The sequence below is a fragment of the Carcharhinus amblyrhynchos genome, chromosome 9 (assembly GCF_965287045.1).
Source record: "Carcharhinus amblyrhynchos chromosome 9, sCarAmb.v2.hapA, whole genome shotgun sequence".
NCBI classification, from domain to species: domain Eukaryota; kingdom Metazoa; phylum Chordata; class Chondrichthyes; order Carcharhiniformes; family Carcharhinidae; genus Carcharhinus; species Carcharhinus amblyrhynchos.
Genome location: NC_137332.1, coordinates 16,951,660 through 16,977,604, shown reverse-complemented (window position 1 = coordinate 16,977,604; position 25,945 = coordinate 16,951,660). Strand labels below are relative to the sequence as shown.

Genomic DNA, 25,945 nt, shown 5'->3' with positions numbered 1-25,945 from the left:
TTATTGCTAAGAGGAACAGCACATGAAAAATGTAAGAGAACAATAAGCACCAGGGAAGAGTTACATATTAACTAGCACAATCAACTTTGCAATGCAATTTAAAAAACATACACTCTGCATTGGAAATCTCCCACAGATAGATTAAGGTGAAATTTTTCATCACTCCCAAAATAGTTAACACTTATGTATATTTCTGAAAGAACATGAAACGTTACAGTCCAAAACAGTTACAACATTTAAGCAGCAGTTAATGCAGACTCTTAAGTGCCCAACTTGTTTGTCAATCTTTCCACTGTTGAGTTCACTCTTTGGTACAGCATGATAAAACTGCTGACATAAATATGTTTTGTTTTTAAACACTGACATTGGGAAAGAGAGTTTACTTTACATCCAGGAATTAAAACTAATCAAGAAGCAAGGACATGTGCCATGTAAAATTAAGACTAAATAGCCTTTAGATCTGCTGATGGTTTTATCAAAGTTAATAAGGTTACGTTTTAAAATTCTGTGAACCCAGTCAGACATCCTTTTGGAAAAAAATGGGACTATGGGCAGTTTAAGTGATTTTTTTTAAGTCAGTTTTACCACTGGTTACAAGTTTTACATTAAAAAAACATTTCAGTTGCAAACTTAAATAAGCCACTTAATGAATCTGCTTTCAGTATTAAACAATAGGGAAGCAACCGATTACACAGACTGAAGCTTTACTCCTCAGATTCATGAGTAGTAACAATACTGAATTTCAGAGAGATACAAGAAACAGATGTTGGAGCTTTAAAGTACTGCACTGATGCGTTGCTCCTGATTCTGATCGCCTGTTGTGTAAATATTAAATATTCTGAAAACTTCCAATCCTGTACACTTCTATATGTAATAAAAGTGATTGGTTGGTACACATGAAAACTCATGACAACTGTGACTTGACCAATGACCCTCTGACACCAGTAGCCAGCCTGTGAAGTTGTGAATTAAGCTGGAAATTGCAGTCAGGCCAAGTTAACGTTTAGTAAAGGGATATCCGTGTGCAACTAATTTGCTGGTGAAGTTTACACATCATCCTCTTCATCTTCATCTTGCGAAGATCCTGCTTTGTTGACTGGATTAGTTGTGGCTGATGCTGCTAACTGTGCTTGTTGGGCTGCTTGCTGCATCTGTAACCATTCTTGCTGGGCTAATTCTGCCTGTTGTTGCCTGGCCTGTAAAAATAAGGACATTTGTAAATGCTTTCCACAGAAACACGGTCTGATGGCCTGCCAAATGTTTTTTGGAGGAGACACTAACTGAAGCACACAAAATAGTGCACTTTCCATGATGCAGTTGATCTGATTACAGAACATGCTGGCAGAAAGGGTGCAAGGGCTCACTAGAATGGCACGACAACATTTTAAACCAGGGCAATGTGAGACTAGTTTTATCACAGAACATGCTTATGTACAAAATAACGTTTACAAATGTATGTGCCAGAAGATTGGAAAACGGCTAATGTTACACCGCTGTTTAAAAAAGGTAGCAGATTAAAGGCAGGGAATTATAGGCCGGTTGGTTTAACTTCTGTAGTTGGAAAAATGCTAGAATCCATCATTAAAGAAGAAATAGCGAGGCACCTGGAAAAGAATGGTTTGATAGAGCAGATGCAGCACGGATTCGTTAAGGGGAAGTCGTGTTTGACGAATTTATTGGATTTCTATGAGGATGTGACTAGTGCAGTAGACAGAGGGGGGCTGGTGGGTGTAGTGTTTTTAGATTTCCAGAAGGCGTTTGATAAGGTGCCTCATAAAAGGTTGCTACAGAAGGTTAGGGTGCTTGGAGTTGGGGGTAGGGTGTTAGCGTGGATAGAGGATTGGTTGTCTAATAGGAAGCAGAGAGTTGGTATCAATGGGTGCTATTCTGGTTGGCGGTTGGTAACTAGTGGAGTGCCGCAGGGATCGGTGCTGGGGCCTCAACTGTTTACCATTTATATAGATGATCTGGAGGAGTGGGCTGAGTGTAGGGTGACGAAATTTGCTGATGACACGAAGATGAGTGGAAAAGCAAATTGCGTGGAGGGTGTGGAAAGTCTGCAGAGAGATCTGGATAGGCTGAGCGAGTGGCCAAGGACCTGGCAGATGGAGTATAATGTTAGCAAGTGTGAGGTTATCCACTTTGGCAGAAATAATAGGAGGGATTATTATTTAAAAGGTGAAAAGCTGCAGCATGCTACGGTGCAGAGGGACCTGGAGGTCCTTGTGCACGAGTCGCAAAAACCCAATCTGCAGGTGATCTAGGCGGCGAATGGAATGTTGGCCTTTATAGCGAGGGGGATAGAATATAAAAGTAGGGAGATCTTGCTGCAACTGTACAGGGTACTGGTGAGGCCGCAGCTGGAGTACTGTGTGCAGTTTTGGTCGCCGCACTTGCGCAAGGATATATTGGCCTTGGAGGGAGTGCAGAGGAGGTTCACTAGGCTGATACCAGAGATGAGGGGGTTGGACTATGAAGAGAGACTAAATAGACTAGGTCTGTACTCGTTGGAGTTTAGAAGGATGGGGGGGATCTTATAGAGACGTATAAGATAGTGAAGGGGATGGATAGGGCAGAGGTAAAGAGATTCTTCGCACATAGAAAGGATAGCAGGACTAGAGGGCACAGCCTCAAAATAAGCGGGGGGAGGGGGCAGTTTAGATCAGAGTTGAGGAGGAACTTCTTCACTCAAAGGGTGGTGAATCTCTGGAATTCTCTGCCCACTGAAGTGGTGGAGGCTACCGTGCTAAATATATTTAAATCATGGGTAGATAGGTTTTTGATGGACAGGGGAATTAAGGGTTATGGGGAGAAAGAGAGCAAGTGGAACTGATCCACTTCAGATCAGCCATGATCTTATTGAATGGCGGGGCAGGCTTGAAGGGCTAGATGGCCAACTCCTGCTCCTACTTCTTATGTTCAAATATCTGAAAATAAACTGGGCAAGAATGCAGACTGATTCAAAGAAATGGCTCATTTAAATTACAGTTTTTGCAGACTTTACATTTGACATGAACTATATACTACCAGAAAGCTGCCCTGCTTTCCGTACCATCTAGGTCAGTTAGACCCAGAAAATTGTAGGTCTGAATTCTTTCTTCCTTTAAAGAGCTCCACATTGTTTTCGAAAAGTACTGATGCTTGGCCACCTAGATCTGAAGGGGTGAGAAGGTGAACTAAGGTGAGTGAGGGAGAATAATTAACATAGCTATTTATGATGATGGAATATCTTTGTAGGATAAGAATCCCAGATAGGTCATTAAGTAATCCTAACAGTTTGGGAACACGTTTTTTAAAAACTACTCGTCTTCTTGCCTTGGCCAAATATAGAATTTGCAATATTAACTGCCCAAAGCACCTCACAGGTGAAGAAAGGACACTAAATATTGCTGGGGGACAACTTGAAAGGGTGATTAGTTAAAGATCTTAAGTTTTGCGAAGGATAGCAAGATGTAGAGATTAGGGAGAATACTTCAGATTTTGCAACTCTAAATGGAACAAGTGTGTCGTTAGGTAATTATGCAAGGTTTTTATTAGTGTCACAAGTAAGCTTACATTAACACTGCAGTGAAGGTACTGTGAAAATCCCCTAGTCACCACACTCTGGTGCCTGTTCGGGTACACTGAGGAAGAATTTAGCATGGTCAATACAGCTAACCAGCACGTCTTTTGCACTGTGGGAGGAAACCCACACAGACATGAATGTGGAGACTCCGCACAGGCAGTGACTCAAGCCAGGAATTGAACCCAGGTTCCTGGCACTGTGAAGCAGCAGTGCTAACCACTGTGTGGCCAGAATTAAAAGTTTGAAAGACATACTATTCTAGCAACAAGAACGGGAGGACGATACATTGAAGGGAGAGGAAAGGCCACAGAAAGATGGGAGCCAAGGACAAGGATTTTGAATCTGATACACTAGGGCCGGAAGCCAATGGAGGCTGGCAAGGACAAAGGTGATGAGAGCAGAACAGAATTGGACGAAGGCAGCAGAATTGAGACAAGTTGCAGTTTATGTAGGATATAACCAGAAAACAAGGAAAGCATTTAGATAATGGGTTTGTACACAAGGATTTCAGCAGTAAGCGAACTATAGTATGGTTGGAAAAATCCATGCCGGAAATCAGTAACCCATTCTGGCCTGATCAAAAAGAACAAACATAGGTGGACAAAAATGCACAGGATAGCACAAGCTGTAAGGCTGATTAACAATGGCTTTCACAGTGACACATGATCTTACTGCCAAAAGTACAAGTACTTGAACAATTAGGAAAACATTTGTCCAAAAACATTTGATCTACCATCCTAGTTCAACCTGGTTTCAGCATCCTGGCTGTGGGATGAAAAGGGCACATCTAAAAGAAAGTATTACAATCATAAAACTCAACTCATTTGTAAAGAAGGTGTTTTGAGGCATCTCAGAAGGGTTTTATTTTCATTTTTGCCAAGTATCTTCTGAAAAATATTCTAAGCTATCATACCGAAGGGATTCAAGAAATTCAGCTGACAATAGGGACAATGATCTATAGATCCTACTTGCCACTTAAGTTGAATTCAAAACTTGTAAATGCAGAATTCCCATTAATGGGGGAAGGGAGGGAGGCGTTGTGTTGAGAGAAAGAAATGGCTTACAAACATTCTGAAATCAAGAAGGGGGCAAGAGCTCCAAAATTCCCACTATTCTACAGCAGTTCTGCAGTAAGCCCAGCCAAATTCTGTAGCTGGTCTATCCAGATAGTGGCACAGCTCTCTGTCATAAACTAGAAACATAAATGTTCAAAGAGTTGTTGACTTCCCCCCCCCCACACATCAACAAAAATAAATTTATAAACATGATAACGACACATGCTAAGATGATGGCAGCAATATATCAATTCTACAGTAGTAGGAATTCCAAACTCAGTTAAATGAAACTGCTCATACGTACAGAGCTTGGAGCTGGAATCCTGGTCGAGCAATCTCATTGTTTCATTACATTTTTCTAACTGTACTGGTGAATCATTTCTGTAACACGTTAGAAGTGTTATGTGAATGAATGCGAAGTGCTGAATGTTTAGGTGGGTTCATGTGAATTATTGAACAACTCCAGCAGTACTCAGTGGTACAGCCAAAATAAACAAAGCAACTTTTGCTGATTATTCTACATTCTAATTAAAAGCTCTGCTTTTTTGGTGCTGTCTCGAAACAAACTGCATCAGTCAAAGCTATACATACCAGGAAGGAAATTATCACAACTTGAATATTAGGAAACAAACTTTGAGAGTGTATGGAACTGATCATAACAAAATCACTGCATTATGGATAGGTGTGTAATTCAAGTAATCCTCACATGGTATGCTCCCTCCTCAGTAGAAGTAGGTGTGTACTATCTACAAGCTGCACTGCAGCAATTCACCAAAGATCCTTACACAGCACCTTCCAAACCCATGACCACTTCCACCCAGAAGGACAAGGGTAGCAGACAAATGGGAACAACACCACCTGCAAGTTCCCGTCCAAGCCACTCACCATCCTGACTTGGAAATATATCACCATTCCTTTGCAGTCGCCTGGTCAAAATCCTGGAATTCCCTCCCTACTGACATTGTGGGTCAACCTTCAGAACATGGACTGTAGTGATTCAAGAAGGCAGCTCACCAGCATCTTTTCAAGGGCAACTAGGGATGGGCAATAAATGCTGGTCAGCTAGCTGCGTCCATGTCCCACAAATGAATTAAATTTTTTTTAACCATGTTATCAAAGAAAGGTACAAAACACACAGAATATTTTACCAGTGTGGGGCAACCCAAGTTCAATCCTCCCAGCTCCCCCCAAGACAATACAGAATTACCTGTGTACAAGAGTAAGTAATTTAACTCATCAATCTTGTTCCACTATAACCCTGGCGCTCCCAGCCTAGTACCCAAGTGTTTTGCAAATGCCCCTAATGTCTCTCGTTACTTTTCTCTCTGTACTGTGGACAACGCTAAGTATTCCAGGGTAATCTGACAACACTATAAAGTCAGATCTTAAGCTTTGTGTGTTTTTATTTTAATTAGCCACTCTCAGTATTTAGACAGGTCAATGATCTGAAATGTGAACTGTTATTCTCAGCATAGATGCTGCCATACATGCAGACAATTTACAGTTTTTAGTTTTTAATTTCAGATTTTCAGAACCTGTGGTATTTTGCTTCTGAATAATCAATCTACTTGAACTCTTAAGTCCCGAGAATCTCCACGTATTAATCCTATTTAATTCATTCCACACCAGCAATCTGCTCCTCTCAACCTGAAGTTGTTTAATTCAAACTGAAATCACAGAAAGTAGTTCCTGTGCCATCTAATTTACATAATTTGAATAACTGGAGAATTCAAATTTTCTTCAAGCTAAACTTATCTTAAGGCACTCAAGTGTAATATTATAAAATTTAACTTTTCAGTTACATAATGCAATTGATCTGAATCCACATTCAAATCATTGACTTCACTCTATTCTGGCCACTTAGCTTCTTTAGTATCCTGGAAACTGGACAAGCACACAGTACCCCATACAACTGTGGAAATTAGAAACAGCAAGTCCAAGTAATTACTGTAAAATAACTTCACTGAACACATCTTTCGGTCACACACTCCCCCAACAAGTGAAAACAGAAGCTCAAACACAGCTAACTGTAAGACGAGTGGCAGAGCAAAGCGTATAGAAGACACAGTCTGCAAAGGGATATAGATAGTCTAAATGAGTGGGCAAAGGTTTGGCAGAAGGAGTACAATGTTGGTAAATGTGAGATCACCCATTTTGGTCAGAACAACAGCAAAATGATTATGTAAGAGATAAGAAATTGCAACATGCTGCAGTGTAGAAGGACCTGAGTGTCCTTGTGCATGAATTCAAAAAGTTGGTTTGCATGTGCAGCAGGTAATTAAGGAGGCAAATGGAACTTGGGTCTTCATTGCTAGAGGAATGGAATTTAAAAACAGGGAGGTTATGTTGCAGCTGTATAAGGTGCTGGTGAGGTTACACCTGGAGTAGTGTGTACCGTTTTGGTCTTCTTTTTTGAGAAAGGATATACTGGCACTGGATAAGGTGCAGAAGAGTTCATAGGTTGACTCCAGAGTTGAGAGGGTTGGCTTATGAGCAGAGACAGAGTAGACTGGGGCTATACTCATTGGAATGCAGAAGAATGAGGAGGGATCTTAGGAATAGATAAGACAGAAGCAGGGAGATTGTTTCCACTGGCTAGTGAAACTATAACTTGGGGGCATTGCCTCAAAATAAGAGGAAGCAGATTTAAGACTGAGTTGAGGAGGAACTTATTCACCCAAAGGGTCAAGTCATTGAGGCTACCTCGCTGAATGTTTTTAAAACAAGGATAGATGAATTTTTGAACAGTAAAGAAATTCAGGGTTATGCCAAATGGGTGGGTAAGTGGAGCTGAGTCCATGAAAAGATCAGCCACAATCTTATTGAATGGCGGAGCAGGCTTGAGGGGACAGATGGCCTACTCCTGCTCCTAGTTCTTATTGGGATAATACTTCAAAGTAGATCCCTTGTTACAAATTTGTCATAAGCGGTAAACTCAACATGTCATCATGAAAACTGGAGAACCCAATTATTGTTGCTACGTTTTGGAAACAGTTTTTATGAATGATAGCAGCTACTTAAATGGCCACATACTCCCAATTCCGCCACTTACTTTTGCAAATAGCTCCTGTTGTTGGCGCAGTAGTTCTTCTTCTGGTATGCCAAGGTTTTCTAAACGTGAGCTTGCTTTTCTCCTCTTTAGTGCTACTGTTTTGCACTCTTGCAAGACTTCCTTTACTTCACTAATGTAAGAACAAAATCCAAGACTTTCTAGGGCTAGAAATAAGAAGAAAGAAAATGATTAGCAGATTGTGTTTACAAAATCCTTTCCTTGCAATTGAAGTGGAAAATAACTGTCAAAGAATGGAAATCTGATATAGCAGTATATATACTGAAACTAACAAAGGATCTACATTCCGCATTATTGCCTCATTTCTTTTACGTTTGCCACCCTGTATTTACAGCATTTTCATTTTTCAGGCAATTGTTTGATAGTCATTATGTTTTCAACATGTTATTAGTACTTAACAGTTGCAAATTTCAGTTCCTGAGAATGTAGAGTTTGTGGAAATGCTAGCTTGATACTTTCACTCATCCATAGTTTGATACTTTCACTCATCCATAGGTTCCTTGGTGTCTGACAATGTTGAGGTTATTTCCAAATTTGAGTTATGAAATATTGATTTGCCTTGCCAGAAGTTCATCGACATGAGTCTGATTTTTTCTCCAAGTCTGGCACTTTTTTTTAAATAAGATAAAAGAAGGGTGTAGAGAAGATATAAGTAGAACAACAGAATCATTACAAACAGCTGAGATCTGAAGAAATGGGGAACAGTGGTTATGTTGCGTCTGGTAGACTGTCGTCAAACATATGTTGAGTTTCACCAGAACAGTGTAGGAGGCAGAAGGTGGTAGAACTGGGCGTGGTGGTGGAGAACTGAAACAATGGGCAACTTAAAGCTTGGGGTGATGCTTGAGTACCGAAAAGAGGTGTTCCACAAACAGGTCTCAAATCTGTGTTTGAGCTTCCCAAATGGAGGAGCCAGAATTATGAGCAGCAGATACTAAACTGAAAGTGGTACAAATAAAGCACTGTTTAAGCTTTAGGGTGCTGGATCTAAGAAAACTGGTTCTCAACACTTAGTTAATGGCCGAGTACATGAGTGTCCATGCTGCTTCTCATGGATCAGGTACAGTTTCTATCTCAGCAGTCCAATCCCTGATGCAGACCTCAGTCCCACTGGTGATTTTTCTGATTTGCTCTATTTGAATTTTGAGTCCAGAAGTTTAGAGTGGATTGAGCATCAATGTCTCTGTGGATAAATCCAAAGTCAGAACACTCAAAAGTCTATTAGAAACACAAGATATATACAAACTCATGGAAATACGGATTTGAACTTTGTGGCCTTTGAGATTATACCAAACCATACAGACCAGGTTTGAATCATTAGCTGACCTCAATTAGGGCAGAATTTGGGACACCAGTATTGTTGGTGAGATGGACAAAAATCAAATAAAAACAATCATGGGTTCCAGCTCCTAATTGTTCTCTGACTCCTAATAGAAAATACATGGGCCTATCTAGGCCTATCAGTGAGGTGTCAACTCTTGTCACCTCACTGGGTAGGGTCACCCACCAAGAATATGTATAGGGTTGAGATATGAATGTTTAAAGGCTTTGTGGCGCAATAAGTAGCCACCCTGTCTCTTAGACACAAGCGCCAAATTTGAGGCGTACTCCAGAACTTGATGGCCACAGAGATGCATTCATCACATATAAATCCTTCCAACATGCATATGGTGGGTGGCAAGAATAGCAGAGTCTTCTGGTCAGCCATATTTGATGTGGAGTGGCATCCCTCAAGCTATAAGCCCCTGGTGACAGGATAGCGACCTGTCCCAGGAAAAACAGCTACAGAAACAGGTACGTGCTTCATTTGCCTCATGTTTCTTCAGGCTCAAGAGAATCGAGAAGACAACGATTGAATGGTTACCATTCCTGAACATAAAGTTAAAGTTTATTTTATTAGTCACAAGTAGGATTACAGTAACATGGCAATGAAGTTACTGTGAAATTTCTCTAGTCGCCACAATTCAGCGCCTGTTTGGGTCAATGCACCTAACCAACCTTTCAAACTGTGGGAGGAAACCGGGGGACCCAGAGGAAACCAGCGCAGACACGAAGAGAATGTGCAGACTCCGCATAGTGACCCAAGCTGGGAATCAAAACCCAGGTCCCTGCCACTGTGAGGCAGCAGTGCTAATCACTGTGCCACCATGCTGCCAAGGAAGCTCGGAGATAAAATTTGCACGTAAAAATCACTGGAAGGAATGTTGTCATGAGGGTTTTCATAACTTTTGTTTATAAGAATGTTTTCCATAATTTTAAATTAAGAATTTTACAATTCAGAATAAATTTAAACAGGGAGGTTATGGGTGTCCAGTGGTGGAAGTGATCAGAAGGTAAAAAGGCAATTTCAGGAATGGTTGATGAATGGTACACCTCCCCAAAACCACTACTTAAAATTCTGGATGCCACAATTCCAATCACGTGATGGCAACTACTTTAATCGTTTTCAGCTCACACGCAGCTAGATTGAAATGGATACTAATAAAATACCCGATTTATCAGGCAACAGCTTTGATAGTTTAATAATCCAACACTCCTCCAACACAAAAATAGAAAAATATTGTATACATATAGCATCTATTTCCCCTTTCCCCATTTAAAATCTTAAAATTCCTATTACGACATTTCTAAATATTCTATTTAATTATTTCACTTACCTATTTTTTTGGATGTGAGCTCTACATACAAGAAATTGGCCTTCAACAACATCCCTAAAGTCTGGTTTTCCCAGCCAATTCTGGCTCAGAAGTTTAAAAGCTGCATCTGGCATGGTCAACTCTCACATTTTGCCAAATATCAAATTTAAAACTCTCTGCTCTTCGTTACGTCACTCACTGTACCAGTAGCATAATTATACTTAACATGGATGCTGCAGCAGTGTCTGAAAGGCTAATATTTGGACAGATGTCTATGGTATATGACTGAGGAAAAAAAGGTCTTCCCCTCAAAATAAACTGGCTATGATTTCAACACCCAAAGAGTTAACACTACAAGTCCAGGAATTTAAAGTAGTTTCATTTGATTTAGTTGAAACAGGATTCAGTAAGATATATTAATATCAACTTTCAACAGCTCAATCACACTACTGCAAAATGAAAATGCTATTTTGGGCAGTTCTGACAAAAGACAAACAGAATTTGAATATGGTTCTGATCAGAGGGAGGAATCCTAGATGGATTGGGTCATAATTTTGAACAACAGAAGGTAGTTGAGAACATCTGCATCAAAACAATATTCTCTTGCATCATAGGAAACGTTAACATTCATTATAGGGCATACACAAATATTATGGCAAATGATTTTAACATATATTCACTAACAACTAGATATTACCAAACTCAGACATGTTGAAGCAGAGGAAATCAATGGCTAGAGCCTGCTAAACCTTTGCGGATATATTGTTGGGATAATTAGCACCTGCAAACTCTAAACAATTGTCATTTTGATCTCTGGTGCAAATTCCAATCGGTAGCTATTGACTCCGTCCCTCTCCCCAATGACTTACTACAGCTGTTGTCCAAAGATATGCCTCATCACCAAGACCACTTCTATAACATTGCTTATTTCTGCCCGTCTCAGTTCACGAGCCGAAGCCCTAATTCACGCCCTTGTTATCTCTAAACTTAGGTATTGCAATATTTACATCATTAATCTTCCATACTCCATGAAGTTGCACATCAAATCTCCGTTGTCAGTATCCTGACTAACACCAATCTATCACGCAAACCAGCCTCCCATCCACTGGCTCTGTCTACACTTCCCGCTGCCTTGGCAAAGCAGGCACCATAATTAAGGACCCCATGCCCCCTGGACATTCTCTCTTCCATCATCTTCTGTCGGGAAAAAGATACAAAAGTCTGAGGTCATGTACCAACTGACTCAAGAACAGCTTCTTCCCTGCTGCTGTCAGACTTTTGAATGAACCTACCTTGCATTAAGTTGATCTTTCTCTACACCCTAGCTATGACTGTAAACTACATTCTGCACTGTCTTGTTTCCTTCTCTGTGAATGGCATGCTTTGTCTGTATAGCACAAAAGAAATAATACTTTACACTGCATGGTAATACATGTGACAATAATAAATCAAATCAACCAAGTGCTGTTCGCCCATCACCTGTGCACTTGATAGCCAACAATGGCTTCTGGTCTGGCAACATCCATTTTCAAATTCTCATCCTTGTTTTCAAATCCATGATGTTTGCCCTCCCTAACACCTCTAGCCCTATAACATACCCGATCTCTGCATTCTGCCAATTATAGTCTCTTATATACCCACAATTTTAACAGCTCCACAATTGATAGACCATGCCTCTCACTTGGAGGATTGAAGAATCCTAAAGTAGTTCTTCCATGGGGAACTGTCTCAGGGAAAACATTATCAAGGTGATCAGTACAAGAATACAAAGACATCCTAAAAAATAGTTTTATAAACTTTTGCATTCTTGGGAAAACACTGCAGCTGACCGGTCCATGAGGAGTTAAACACTGAAATTTGATTCAGTATGTTTTGAGGACCATCTACACCAAAAGCATAACATTGAACATATCCAGATTAAGGCCAGAGGCAACACAGCTGCAGAAGTTGCCTCAATGTGATATCAGTTCTGTGGACATGCATTTTAATCTCACATTGGATCTTCCACTCGCGAGAAGTTGGATATGCTCCAATAATGAGCCCACCACTTGACATGAAAAGTAATATACTAAAATGCCTTAGATCATGCACTCACATCCCTTGAATTTATGACAGACAAAAAGGCAAGGATTGCATCAGTGAACTGGAGCACAGAATAAGCAACAATTTCATTTGATTTATTATCACGTGTATTGGGATACAGTGAAAAATATTTCTTCTTGTGTGCTCTACAGACAAAATACACAGAGTACATAGGGGAGAAGGAAAGGAGGGGGTGCAGAATATAGCGTTACAGTCACAGCTAAGTTGTACAGAATATATGATAGGTCCATTCAAAATCTGAGGGCAGCAGGGAAGAAGCTGTTCTCGAGTTGGTTCATACGCGATCTCGGACTCTTTTCTTTCCCTGATGGAAGAAGGTGCAAGAGTGTGTCTGGGGTGGACGGGATCCTTGATTTTGCTGGCTGCTTTTCCAAGGAAGCAGGAAGCGTAGGCAATGGATGGGAGGCTGTTTGTGTGATGGACTGGGCTATGTTAACAATCCGTTGTAGTTTCTCGCAGTCTTGGTCAGAGCAGGAGCCATACCAAGCTGTGATACCACCAGAAAGAATGCTTTCTATGGCGTATCTGTAAAAATTGGTGAGATTCATACAGGACCTGCCAAATTTCCTTAGTTTCCTGAGAAAGTAGAAGCGTTGGTGGGCTTTCTTAACTATAATGTCGGCGTGAAGAGACTGGGACAGGTTTGTGATCAGGACGCCTAAAAATCTGGAGCTCTCAACCATCTCCCCTTCATTTCCATCAATGTAGACAGGGGCATGGCCTTCACTATGCTTCCTGAAGTCGATGACTACCTCCTTAATTTTACTAACATTTAGGGAGAGATTTTTGTTGTTGCGCCAGTTCACCAGATTCTCTATCTCTTTCCTGTACTGTCTTATCATTGTTTCAGATCCGACCCACTACAGTAGTGTCATCAGAAACCTGAAAATCGAGTTTGAGTGGAATTTGGCCACACAGTCGTAAAAGTATAAGGAGTCTAAGTAAGGGGATGAGGACACAGCCTTCTAGCACCCCAGTGTTGAGGATAATTGTGGAGGTGCTGTTATCTAGACCCTTACTGATTGCAGCCTGTGAGTGAGGAAATCTAGGATCCAGTTGCAGAGGGAGAAGCCAAACTCGAGGCTACATAGTTTGGAGATGAGTTTATTTAAAGCTTATTTATTAGTCACAAGTAGGCTTACACTCACTCTAATGAAGTTACCGTGAAAATCCCCGAATTGCCACACTCCAGCGCCTGTTTGGGTATACTGAGGGAGAATTTATCATGGCCAATGCACCTAACCAGCACATCTTTCAGACTGTGGAAGGAAACCAGAGCACACAGAGGAAACCCATACAGACAAGAATGTGCAAACTTCACACAGATAGTGACCCAAGCCGAGAATCGAACCTGGGTCCCTGGCATTGGGAGTCAGCAGTGCTAACCACTTGCCATCCGTTTGTAGGGATAATGGTGTTAAAGAAAAGGCTGAGCTGTAGTCAATAAATGTGAGAATCTAGAGGCAGAAGGTGTTATGCATGCAAGAATGAATAGCCAAAGAAGGTCACTCAAATGGATAGAATGGAGCCATGGAGAGACTTGAAGGAAATGACTAAGATTCAACTAGTTGACTCTCAGGGCACACAATGGAAGAGATCTGCATTCCCCCTTGACTTATATTGAGCAACTACATTGATTTTCCTTTGTGCTATCACAATCAATAATGCAGACATCTGTTTGAAATTGTCTAGCTACTACTGTTCCAACCTCTGTACAATACAAGTGCTGGAATTACAAATAGTCAATTATATTAGTTCAGAGTTTGCAGTCAGCGGCATAGCATGGCTGCTCACTGGTGAACTCACGGAAAGCTGCATTTAATGAAGATTCCCAATGTCAAATTGCAGTGATGTCATCAAACTGTCCAAGCAGCCAAACACATTAAACAATTCTGACAGACAACAAATGAAGAAATTAAAAGCAAAATAGTAAAGTCACTTGTAAAAAAATTGCAAAATAAAAAAGATTGAGGTGAAGGTAGCAGCTGTCACATGAAAGTTTCTAAAACTGTTTTATTTCAAAAAATCTGGAAAAAAAAGAGTATTTAACAACATTCCATATTTTTTCAAGGACAGATCAATTGTTGTACTGTAGTTATTACTTATATCACCATTAAAAATGCAAACAAGGCTCAACTTTGAGCTTCAATGATTTGAGAACAGAGAAGGGGAAGTTCTCACGAAATCAATTCATTTCATTGTTTGCCAGCTATGGGTGTGGTCCATAGTGCAGCATGCTGTGAAGCAGTGAAAGACAGACTACAATTTCAGAATTCCCATTTTAATCTGCATTACACTAAATCCTGATGCTGCAAACTCAGCGTGAACACAGACAGTTCACTTTCATAAACCTGGCAAATTCCAGGCCAATGTTAAATTTGGTCACAAATTCACTACCAAACGTTAAGACTCAATAAAGAACAGCAAGACTTCACTTAGAAAAAATTATACCAAAATTGTTAATGGGCTTCTAGTGAAATAAGGACAGGCTAAATATAGGAAACACTGAAGTTCTAACTGCATACTCAATGTTAGAATCAAAGAGTATTAATTCTACTTAGGAAAGCTGAAATCAGATCAAAATAGCAACACACCCATTTGCGTTAAGAAAACATCAGACCAAGTGAAAATCTATTGTTAGATAGATCTGTGTCAGCATTAATTGGTTTATTATAAAGAATGAGGGTTAGTTTACTAACAGCAGACTATTGTAGCTTTACAGAAACAAAATTCAGCCGGAAACAAAACAATGCCTTTTCCAATTACTGCTTTGTGCACTTCTAAATGCTGTACCAACTTTGCCTGATGTTAATACAGCATGCATAAACATCAATTCTATAATTCAACAAATCAAAAAACTGCAGTAGTAATGTTTAAAATCAGGAAGTTTACTCACTATATAAGCAGAGCAAAAAAAAATCAAGTGATGACAGATCAAATAAAGATCCTTAATAATTTAAAATTAAGATAACAAATGTAGTTTGACCCCCTGACCATACATGCAGATACAAAAATACTGCACTTAGCAAGTCTTGAATTTAATGAACATTTTCAGAACGATTTGTTAAAGAGTTAACAAAATGAGAGCCACTGACAAGTTTGAAAGATGGCTACGCACACCTTACAAAATATCTAAGTGGGCCATAGTAAACCATCTGCTAAAAATTATTGGTTCTAAGTATTTTGAGCACATTTAAAAATGGACCAGAATTTACTTGATTAAAGTAACTTGTGTTTCGTTCATGTTTATACTTAAATTTAATTAACAATGTCTACAATTTGCAAACACGTCAGCTCTAATTACTGCGCAATATAAATGCCAGAATTGCAATTAGTTAATTACGGTGACACCACAACAATGTCATAGGATGCAGAGGGACCTCGGGGTCCTTGTGCATGAGTCGCAAAAACCCAGCCTGCAGGTGCAGCAGGTGGTCAGGAAGGCTAATGGGATGCTGGCTTTCATAGCGAGGGGGACTGAATATAAAAGTAGGGAGGTCTTGCTGCAGCTATATAGGGCATTGGTGAGGCCGCAGCTGGAGTACTGTGTGCAGTTTTGGGCGCCGTACTTACGCAAGGATATTTTGGCCTTGGAGGGAGTGCAGAGGAGGTTTACCAGGCTGATGCCGGAGTTGAGGGGGTTGAGCTATGAGGAGAGGCTGAATAAACTAGGCTTGTACTCGTTAGAGTTTAGAAGAATGAGGGGAGATCTCATTGAGACGTATAAGATGATGAATGGGATGGATAGGATAGAGGTGGAGAGACTCTTCCTGCTCAGAAAGGACAGTAGAACTAGGGGGCACAGCCTCAAGATAAAGGGGGGGCGGTTTAGAACGGAGTTGAGGAAGAACTTCTTCACTCAAAGGGTGGTGAATCTCTGGAATTCTCTGCCCGTTGAAGTGGTGGAGGCTACCTCGCTAAATATTTTTAAGACGCGGGTTGATGGGTTTTTGATAAGAGAGGGGATTAAGGGTTATGGGAGAGGGCGGGAAAGTGGAACTGAGCCACGACAGATCAGCCATGATCTTGTTGAATGGCGGGGCAGGCTCGAAGGGCTAGATGGCCTACTCCTGCTCCTATTTCTTATGTTCTTATGATATCAACAATGCATAACAAAATCTCCCAGGAGTAATTTATATAATGAATTTAACTTGTCCTCCGGTGAAGTAAAAACAGATAAAAGATAGGAAACATAAAAATATAACCTTCCTGCCTGAAGTGTTAGTGTCAAAGAGCATTAATTCAGTCTGCAAAAGCTAAAATCAAATCAAAATAGCACACGTCAAAAAGTCAAGCTAAGTGCAAATCTGCATGCATTTATTAGACCTAACTTAATTTAGGTGAGGATATTGTTAAAAGTATCTTGAAATGATTTTTTGTCTAACATAGGTGCTTTCAAAGATTTTCAAAAATGTTCCAGACTTTTCCTTTTCAACATCCAACACAAGAAAATGCTGGAAGGAAAGTTCATTGTGACTCATTTTTCTGTGACAATGCTTTGTTAGATTTCACAAACAGGGCCATTATTGAGAAACTCTGCAAAATTTGGGAAATAGGTGACATGAAGGGCCTACACCATGTCCTACATCTTATTTAACAATTGTGCAATGCAACCATCATTCTATTGCAGTATTTTAATAACACCCATAAATAACAGGAATTGCAAAGCCCAAATTTGAGATAGAAAAACAAGCTAATCAACTATGTTCAATTTAACAGTTCAATATTAAAAAACTGAATATCAAAAATATGGGTCGTAAGCCTAAACTTAATCTTATTCAAATTCTTCAATTCAACCGTTTTTAGACGTAGACACCTCTGTCATTAAAACATAAACTTCCAAACAATTGATGCATTCCTGTGTCCTTGTACATGTGGGTGTATGAACAGAAACAACACCCACTTTCAAAAGCAGACTCTGAATGACAAAAACTCATTTACAAGTTTAGTGCAATCACCTGAGATGACGAGCTACCCCGTGATATATAGCACAACACAAGTTTCATGTGTGTTTAGTTCTAAGCTATTAGTCATGAAAATAGGGTTTCAGTTGGTGCTTCACATGCTTGCCTAATTCTTGGACATATCCATAACTATGGATTCTAGCTTTGAAAATCTCACTTAAAAAAACTTCAGATGCCTAATAAAAACAGGAAATACACAGGTTAATAAATGTCACTACTGCCCCTTTAGCCAGCCCAAGTGCCCAGAAAATATGGCAAACTGCATGTAAAAAGCAACTTTAACATGTTTGTACTTATGTTACCTCTAACCTTCATTAATCCACTGCACACCTGGGCTGGTTTCATCATGCTATGCTCTATAAACTTGAAGTCATCCGAAATTCTGTTGCTTGTGTCTTAATTCTCACCAAGTCTCATTCTCTTTTCACCCCCGTGCTTACTGATTTGCCCTGGCTCCGGTTCAAGCAATGTCATGATTTCAAAATTCTCATCCTTGTTTTCAAATTCCTCCAAAGCCTCACCCTTTCTTATCTTTGTAATCTCCTCCAGCCCTACAATCCTCAGATGTCTGTGCTCTTCAGCATTCCTCTTTAAATTGCTCTCCTGCTGGTGGCTGCACCTCGAGTTGTCTAGGCCCAAGCTCTGGACTACTCTCTGTATGCCTCTCTACCCCTCAAACAAAAATTGAGACTCATCCATATAACGCCATGAGGCAGTTAACCAAAAGTTTGATCAAAAAAGGCAGTTTTAACAAGCATATGAAAGGAAGCTAGAGAAACAGTGAGGTTTAGGGAGAAGATCTCAGAGTTAAGCCACCTGGCATGGTCACCAACAATGCCCAAAACAGCAGTGGAAAATATTTAAAATAGTTTAGGAAAAACATACATCTCCACAAAATCAGAAGAAAATAGCTAATAATGAAACATTACGAACGATTAGAGAAAAAGACAAAACTGAAACCAAAGTTGTAAGGCAGCACAGTGGTTAGCACTGCTGCCTCACGCCAGGGACCCAGGTTCGATTCCCGGCCTGAATCACTGTCTGTGTGGAGATTGCACATTCTTCCCGTGTCTGCATGGGTTCCCTCCGGGTACTATGGTTTCCTCCCACAGTCCAAAGATGTGCAGGTTAGGTGGATTGGTCATGCTAAATTGCCCCTTAGTATTTGGGGTGGGGGTGGGGAGGGGGGCGCTAGCTATGACAAATGCATGGGGTTATGGGGATAGTGCCTGAGTGGGATGGTGGCCAGTGCAGACTTGATTGGCCAAATAGGATCCTACAGTACGGAAGGAGACTATGATTAGTAAACATACACACCAACTACATAGGCAAAAAGGGAGATTAGGAAAGAAGTCAAATGACTAATTAGGAAAGCAAAGTGAAAATACAAAATTCATCAATAGATGTAGAAACAAATAAAGCATTCCATACACATAAATGACAAAAGTTGTATCAGGGTAAAGATAATGGCCACTAAGGAATGTAAGAACATAAGCAATAGGAGCAGGAGTAGGCCATCTAGCCCTTCGAGCCTGCCCTGCCATTCAATAAGATCATGGCTGATCTGAAGTGGATCAGTTCCACTTTCCCACTTTCTCCCCATAACCCTTAATTCTCCTGTCTATCAGAAACCTATCTACCCGTGACTTAAATATATTTAGCGAGGTAGCCTCCACCACTTCAACGGGCAGAGAATGCCAGAGATTCACCACCCTTCCAGTGAACAAGTTCTTCCTCAACTCTGACCTAAACTGCACCCCCCCCACCCCCGCCTTTACCTTGAGGCTGTGCCCTCTAGTCCTGCTATCCTTTCTAAGCGGGAAGAATCTCTCTACCTCTACCCTATCCACCCCCTTCATTACCTTATATGTCTCTATCCATCCCCCCTCATCCTTCTAAACTCCAACAAGTACAGACCCAGTCTATTTAGTCTCTCTTCATAGTCCAACCCCCTCATCTCCGGTATCAGCCTCGTGAACCTCCTCTGCACTCCCTCCAAGGCCAATATATCCTTCCACAAGTGCAGCAACCAAAACTGCACACAGTACTCCAGCTGTGGCCTCACCAGTACCCTGTACAGTTGCAGCAAGACCTCCCTGCTTTTATATTCTATCCCCCTCGCTATAAAGGCCAACATTCCACTCGCCTTCTTGATCACCTGTTGCACCTGCAGACTGGGTTTTTGCGACTTGTGCACAAGGACCCCCAGGTCCCTCTGTACCGTAGCATGCTGCAGCTTTTCACCCTTTAAATAGTAATTAAGAACGTAAGAAATAGGAGCAGGAGTAGGCCACCTAGCCCTTCGAGCTTGCCCCGCCATTCAATAAGATCATGGCTGATCTGTCGTGGCTTAGTTCCACTTTCCCGCCCTCTCCCCATAACCCTTAATCCCCTTGCCTATCAAAAACCTATCAACCCGAGTCTTAAATATATTTAGCGAGGTAGCCTCCACCACTTCAACAGGCAGAGAATTCCAGAGATTCACCACCCTTTGAGTGAAGAAGTTCCTCCTCAACTCTGTTCTAAACTGCTGCCCCCCCCCCACTTATCTTGAGACTGTGCCCTCTAGTTCTACTGTCCTTTGAGCGGGAAGAGCCTCTCCACCTCTATCCTATCCATCCCATTCATCATCTTATATGTCTCAATGAGATCTCCCCTCATTCTTCTAAACTCTAACGAGTACAAGCCTAGTTTATTCAGCCTCTCCTCATAGCTCAACCCCCTCAACTCCGGTATCAGCCTAGTGAACCTCCTCTGCACTCCCTCCAAGGCCAAAATATCCTTGCATAAGTGCGGCGACCGAAACTGCACACAGTACTCCAGCTGCGGCCTCACCAATGCCCTATACAGTTGCAACAAGACCTCCCTACTTTTATATTCAATCCCCCTCGCTATAAAGGCCAGTAGTTGGGCCGAAGGGCCTGTTTCCCGTGCTGTGTTGTTCTTTGTACATCCCATTTGCCTTCCTGACCACCTGCTGGCTGGGTTTTTGCGACTCATGCACAAGTTCCCCGAGGTCCCTCTGCACCGTTGCATGCTGCAGTTTTTCGCCATGTAAGTAATAGTCCTTCCTACCATTATTCCTACCAAAGTGGACAACTTCACACTTGCTAACATTAAATTCCATTTGCCAGTTCCTGGCCCATTCGCCCAGCCTATCTAGATCCTTCTGCAGACTTTCCACACCCTCCGCACAATTTGCCGTTCCACCAATCTTAGTGTCATCAGCAAATTCCTATTATTTCTGCCAAAGTGGATAACCTCACACTTGCTAACATTATACTCCATCTGTCAGGTCCTCGCCCACGCGCTCAGCCTATCCAGATCTCTCTGCAGACTTTCCACACCCTCCATGCAATTTGCTTTTCCACTCATCTTCATGTCATCAGCAAATTTCGTCACGCCACACTCAGCCCCCTCCTCCAGATCATCTATATAAATGGTAAACAGTTGAGGCCCCAGCACCGATCCCTGCGGCACTTCACTAGTCACCAACCGCCAACCAGAATAGCACCCATTGATACCAACTCTTTGCTTCCTATTAGACAGTCAATCCTCTATCCATGCTAACACCTTACCCCCAACTCCGTGTACCCTAACCTTCTGTAGCAACCTTTTGAGGCACCTTATCAAACGCCTTTTGTATGAATGTACGAGATAAATACAGTCAGTGACAGTGAAATGTCAAAAATAACGAATTGTTACTCTGCCTTTGTGATTACAGGGAGACTAACAAAGTGGGCATGACAATAACAAAAAAAAATACATAAAGACACTCATTATGGAATAATTGATAAATTAATTAAACTTGGAGGATAAAACTGCACCAGATGGAATTCAATGTCTGTATGTCTTCCCTGCAATATTGTGACAATACTCCTGCTGGAACTGGACCAATGCTCTGTACAATCTACACATCACCTCTAGCAAGAAATCCATCTGCTCTCTCTATTGTATAAATGAAGCATGACTTCTATCTCCTTGTTTTCTACTCTTCTAGATATAGAAGACAAGCGTTCCATTAATTTTTTCATTACCATCTGTACCTGTCCATTTCATTTTAATAATCTGTGTACCTGGATCCTCAAGTTTCTTTGAACCTTAATTATTTCTAAGAGTGTCTTTAAGGAGGAAAGTGAGATACAGAGTTAGAGGAGTGCAGGGAGAGTGCTCCAGATCTTTGGACCTAGGTAAATCAGTGAGGCCACCATTGGTGGGATGACTAAAGCCAGGGATGCTCAAGAGTTCAGAAATAGACGAGGACAGAAATCTTGGAGTGCTGTGGGTCTGGAGCAGATTACACAGATATGGAAGGACAAGGTACACAAGGTAAGTGGAAACAAGGACGAGAATTGTAAAATTAAGATGCTTGGCCAGAAACTAATGCAGGTCAGCCACACAAGGGCTGATAGTTGAATGGAACTTGGTACGAGTTAAGACATGGGCAGCAGTGTTACAGATGACCTTAAGTTTATGGAGGGTAGAATGTGGGAGATTGGCCAAGGGTGCATTGGAATAGTTAAGTTTAGGAGTAGCAAAGGTTTAATTGAAGATTTTGACAGCAAATGAGCTGTGACAGGATCTCTGACAATGTTACTAAAGATAGAAATAGGTCTGATAACTGCATTAGCGGATTTACTCATGGACAATTTCGTTCCAGTCATTTGCAAAAAAAAAAGGGGATTACCCCCTCCTGCAATTAGCAGTGTAATGGCAGATAATGTAGATAACAAAAATCTACCATAACCAAATAGAAATATATACATAGGGAATCTGAAAACTGCACGCTCAGCAAAAGCATGTAGTTCAGTCTGAAATAATCACTGCTTCATCTACAGTTCTGGAAAGACACTGCATTTTAATTTATCTTCAATAATGCAGCCAGTTTCTGCTGAAATGTTATGTGTGGAGCATCTATTCCACTGGTCCTGGGACATTAAAGAAACAAGGCCTGAATTAATGTCTCAGTACACAATACCAACAATTTGTTTGTCAAAGTTTTAATGAGAACTGACGAGCCCAAATTTGGCAATTTGCATAGTTAATGTTTAGGACTACTGAAATCACTTGCACAGTTTTGACAACCATACTTGCATTCCATGACCATTTACTATTGTCCCTGTTACCAGAACAACCTACAACAGCTCAATGGTGGCAAGCAAGTCCATAGGTTTGCAATACTCCATGCACATTACACATAAGAACATAAGAAATAGGAGGAGTAGGCCATCTAGCCCTTCGAGCCTGCCCCGCCATTCAATAAGATCATGGCTGATCTGTCACTGCTCAGTTCCACTTTCCCGCCCTCTCCCCATAACCCTTAATCCCCTCTCTTATCAAAAACCCATCAACACAACTGGATACAGTGAATATGCCATTGCATATGCAGCTGAGCTGCCTTGAGCATATTTATCCAAATTAACTAAAATGCGATTTTTACACTTACAAGCAATGCAAGCAATACTTAGCAATAACTAATATTTTAGTCAAATTGGGTTTAATGGTGACTTTAGACTGATGCGTAATAGGCTGTTCTTTTCCAGACAAACATTGCCGCACAAATTCAAAACTGCAATGTTTTGTGCAGGAGTAAAACTAGAAAATCCCAGTTAATTTAGTTTTTATTTCCTACTCAGAAAATAATAAGTTTAGTCTTGATACCAATGCTATTACTGATGTATTCAACATGTGATTTTCAATTTCAGGACTTAAAAAATATTAGTTTCATGGGACGTGGGTGTCACTGGCTGAGACAGCATGCTGTCCATACCTAATGGCTCTTGAACAAGGTGTTTGCTAGGCCATTTCACAGTCAACCACATTGCTGTGGGTCTGGAGTCACATGTGGACCAGACCAGATAAGGACAGATTTCCTTCCCTAAAGAGCATTAGTGAACCAGATGGGTTATATGACAATCAACCATAATTCCATGGTCACCATTACTTAGCTGAGCTATCAAACCCAGAAATTTTTTTTATTCTTAACTCAATTTAAATTTCACCAGCTGCTACAGTCAGATTTGACCCATGTCCCCCTCAGAGCATGAACCAGGACCTCTGGATTACAAGTACAGTGATATTATTACTACAGAACCTTCTTCCCCAAATAAATCATTGGTAATTTGAAAAAATTTAAAGCCCTCAGTCAAACATTTGATTTTGTTTAAAACCTTGCCTTCTAGAACTAAACAATTTGGCAGTTTTGCTTTAAAACCTACCCAAACTTTGTTTTCATCACAAACGAACGCTGTATTTGCTCACACCGTGTCTTTCTACAGGACGAGTTCCACGGTCTTTGGTATATTCAACAACTTTCAGCTTAATAGCAGCTGAAAAAGAAACAGTCTGTGAAAAACACGTAATCTGGTCTTCTGTTGTGCTCATATGCACATTGGGAACCTTAAACTGGCTTCAATGGTTAAATGCTTAAAGATGCACTAAAGATAACGAGCAGCAATCCTTATCAGTGGGGTTTTTTTTTCACCTAAAAAGATACTTTGGCATTTACCGACTGACGCATAGAGGGGGAAGTTAAGAAAATATATCCCATTTTGTAGTTTGGATAAGAGCTTGGCATTTCTAGAACAATGAACTAGATTTCAAAGACATATCAAAATCTTGACTGAAATTCAATGTGTAAATATTGCCTGATGCAAATTATATGCAGCACTGAAGAAGAAAATGGCTGACAACTAATTCATACCTCCTGTCACTAAGCAACACTGCTGGCACCTGTCCAGCTGCACAGCTCACATCTCATGTATAAAAAGCAAATGACAAAAATGGAAGATGCAAGGAAAGCATAGCTTAAAGCAAAAAATCTCTTTAACCTCAGTGAGGAACTAACTTCTCCTGGTTTAGTTAAGATTGCCTTTTACTCATATCTTTAATTGTATACAAATCACCCAGGGCAACTTTGAGTCAAATAAAAAAGGATTCCAATTGGGTCTGCCCATCATGGTCTATCCACCACCACGACCAGAAGGGTTTTTCCACAAACTCCCTTAATTTACAAGTAGTCCAGTAGAGTCAATGAGTTATAAGTTCAGTTACAAATCAAACAGTGGGAAATGTGGTACATTGATGATCGGTGTTCAGAAAGAAATGGATCAGTTTATGAAAGAGATATGTAATTTGAATATTTTACTGGATACAAAATTAATTCATCCACTAATTAGTCAGATTAAACAATACTTTACTGCATAATTATCCCACTTACGCCAACAGATCTTACTGAGGACAACTTAAAAATGAATACAGTTTTCAGTTCAATTTATTAACTAACTCATACGAATAGGTTGAAAAGTATAACCTGGCAAATCTTAGTTTGATTTTATAACAAATTTCAATTCCTGGGATTCTGAGTGTAAACATTTCAAATTAACTTCTCCTGCACCTGGCCAATTTGAAATATTGGCATCCACAAGAACCTTTATGTTAACACAATTCATATAAATTCTGATAAGCCACATAAGTAGTTTCACAAAAAGACAAAGTACATTTGTCCAAATAAACTTGAAATTTTAATAAACCCTTCTACTGCAACACAATGTGCCTACCACATAAATTGCCCAATGGCACCATTAATGGACAAGTGGCCAATAAGACCTTTACATTTCTTGGTACATAGCACACAATATTCACTGAGAGCAAATCCATCTTTGAACCAGTGGTCACAACTTCTTTTGAAAATGAGACACAAATTAGGTTCAATATTCACAGTTTGTGTCTCACTTGACAGTCTGAAGGAATTTACATGCAAGCAAATTAAGTTGAGCCAGTCAGGTTCAAAATTGTCAGGTGGATACGATTTGGTTTTCTTTCACCACTGAGATCCATTCATGGGCTTTAAACCTGTTTTTACAGGTAAATCTTATGATCTGCCATTATTAAACTATTTGGACGAGATTCATTACAATTATGAAGAAAATACCTTTTTGGAATTGTCTATTCAGTTAGTGACAAAATCTAAATGCTACTTAAGTTGTCCAATTCACGAACTGAGTGAGACGCTGCAGAAACTCTTTCAGTACCGATACTTAACAGCACTCTGCCTGCTCAGAGAGGCTGGTGTGGAGAAACTAATTTCCCTCCCTATTTCTAAACTGTATTTGCGTGGGCTGTTTCCCAATCTGAGAGACCAAAAGCGAAACCAAAACATTATGAGAAACCTTGTGCGAGACACGAGCGAGTCGAGTCTAGCCACTACTTCCCTCCGACTCTTGTCGCCACTTTGTCCTCGGGCGCCAGGACCACCCAAGCCGGGCCGGGGTTCCCGGCTCTCACCCCTGCCCTTGCCCTCACCTTGGATAACGTGCTCCGGGGAGATGGTCTTCTTCTCCGACTTGTTGCAGATCTCGTTGGCCTCGGAGGAGATGAGGTGAATGAACTCGGTACAACAGCTCACCACCAGCTCCCGGGCTTCGTTGGCCACCCGCACGTTGGGCAGCGTCTCTTTAATCATTTTATTGATGGCCGCTCGGGGGATTGTCAGATCGTCGTCGTTGCCGGACGCCGAAGCCATGGCTCGATTATGTCCCTTATAAAAAAAA

The 25,945-nt window shown here is 40.8% G+C and overlaps 1 protein-coding gene across 1 annotated transcript; it reads right to left on the bottom strand.

Moving 5' to 3' along the window:
* Positions 1-25,945, bottom strand: LOC145348306 (protein Dr1-like). Its single transcript, XM_080196507.1, has 3 exons — positions 25,698-25,945; positions 7,673-7,836; positions 1-1,196 (listed from the first exon to the last, which is right to left on the bottom strand). The coding sequence occupies exons 1-3, from the start codon at positions 25,915-25,917 to the stop codon at positions 1,047-1,049; spliced, it is 534 nt and encodes a 177-aa protein (XP_080052633.1). The 5' UTR covers positions 25,918-25,945; the 3' UTR covers positions 1-1,046.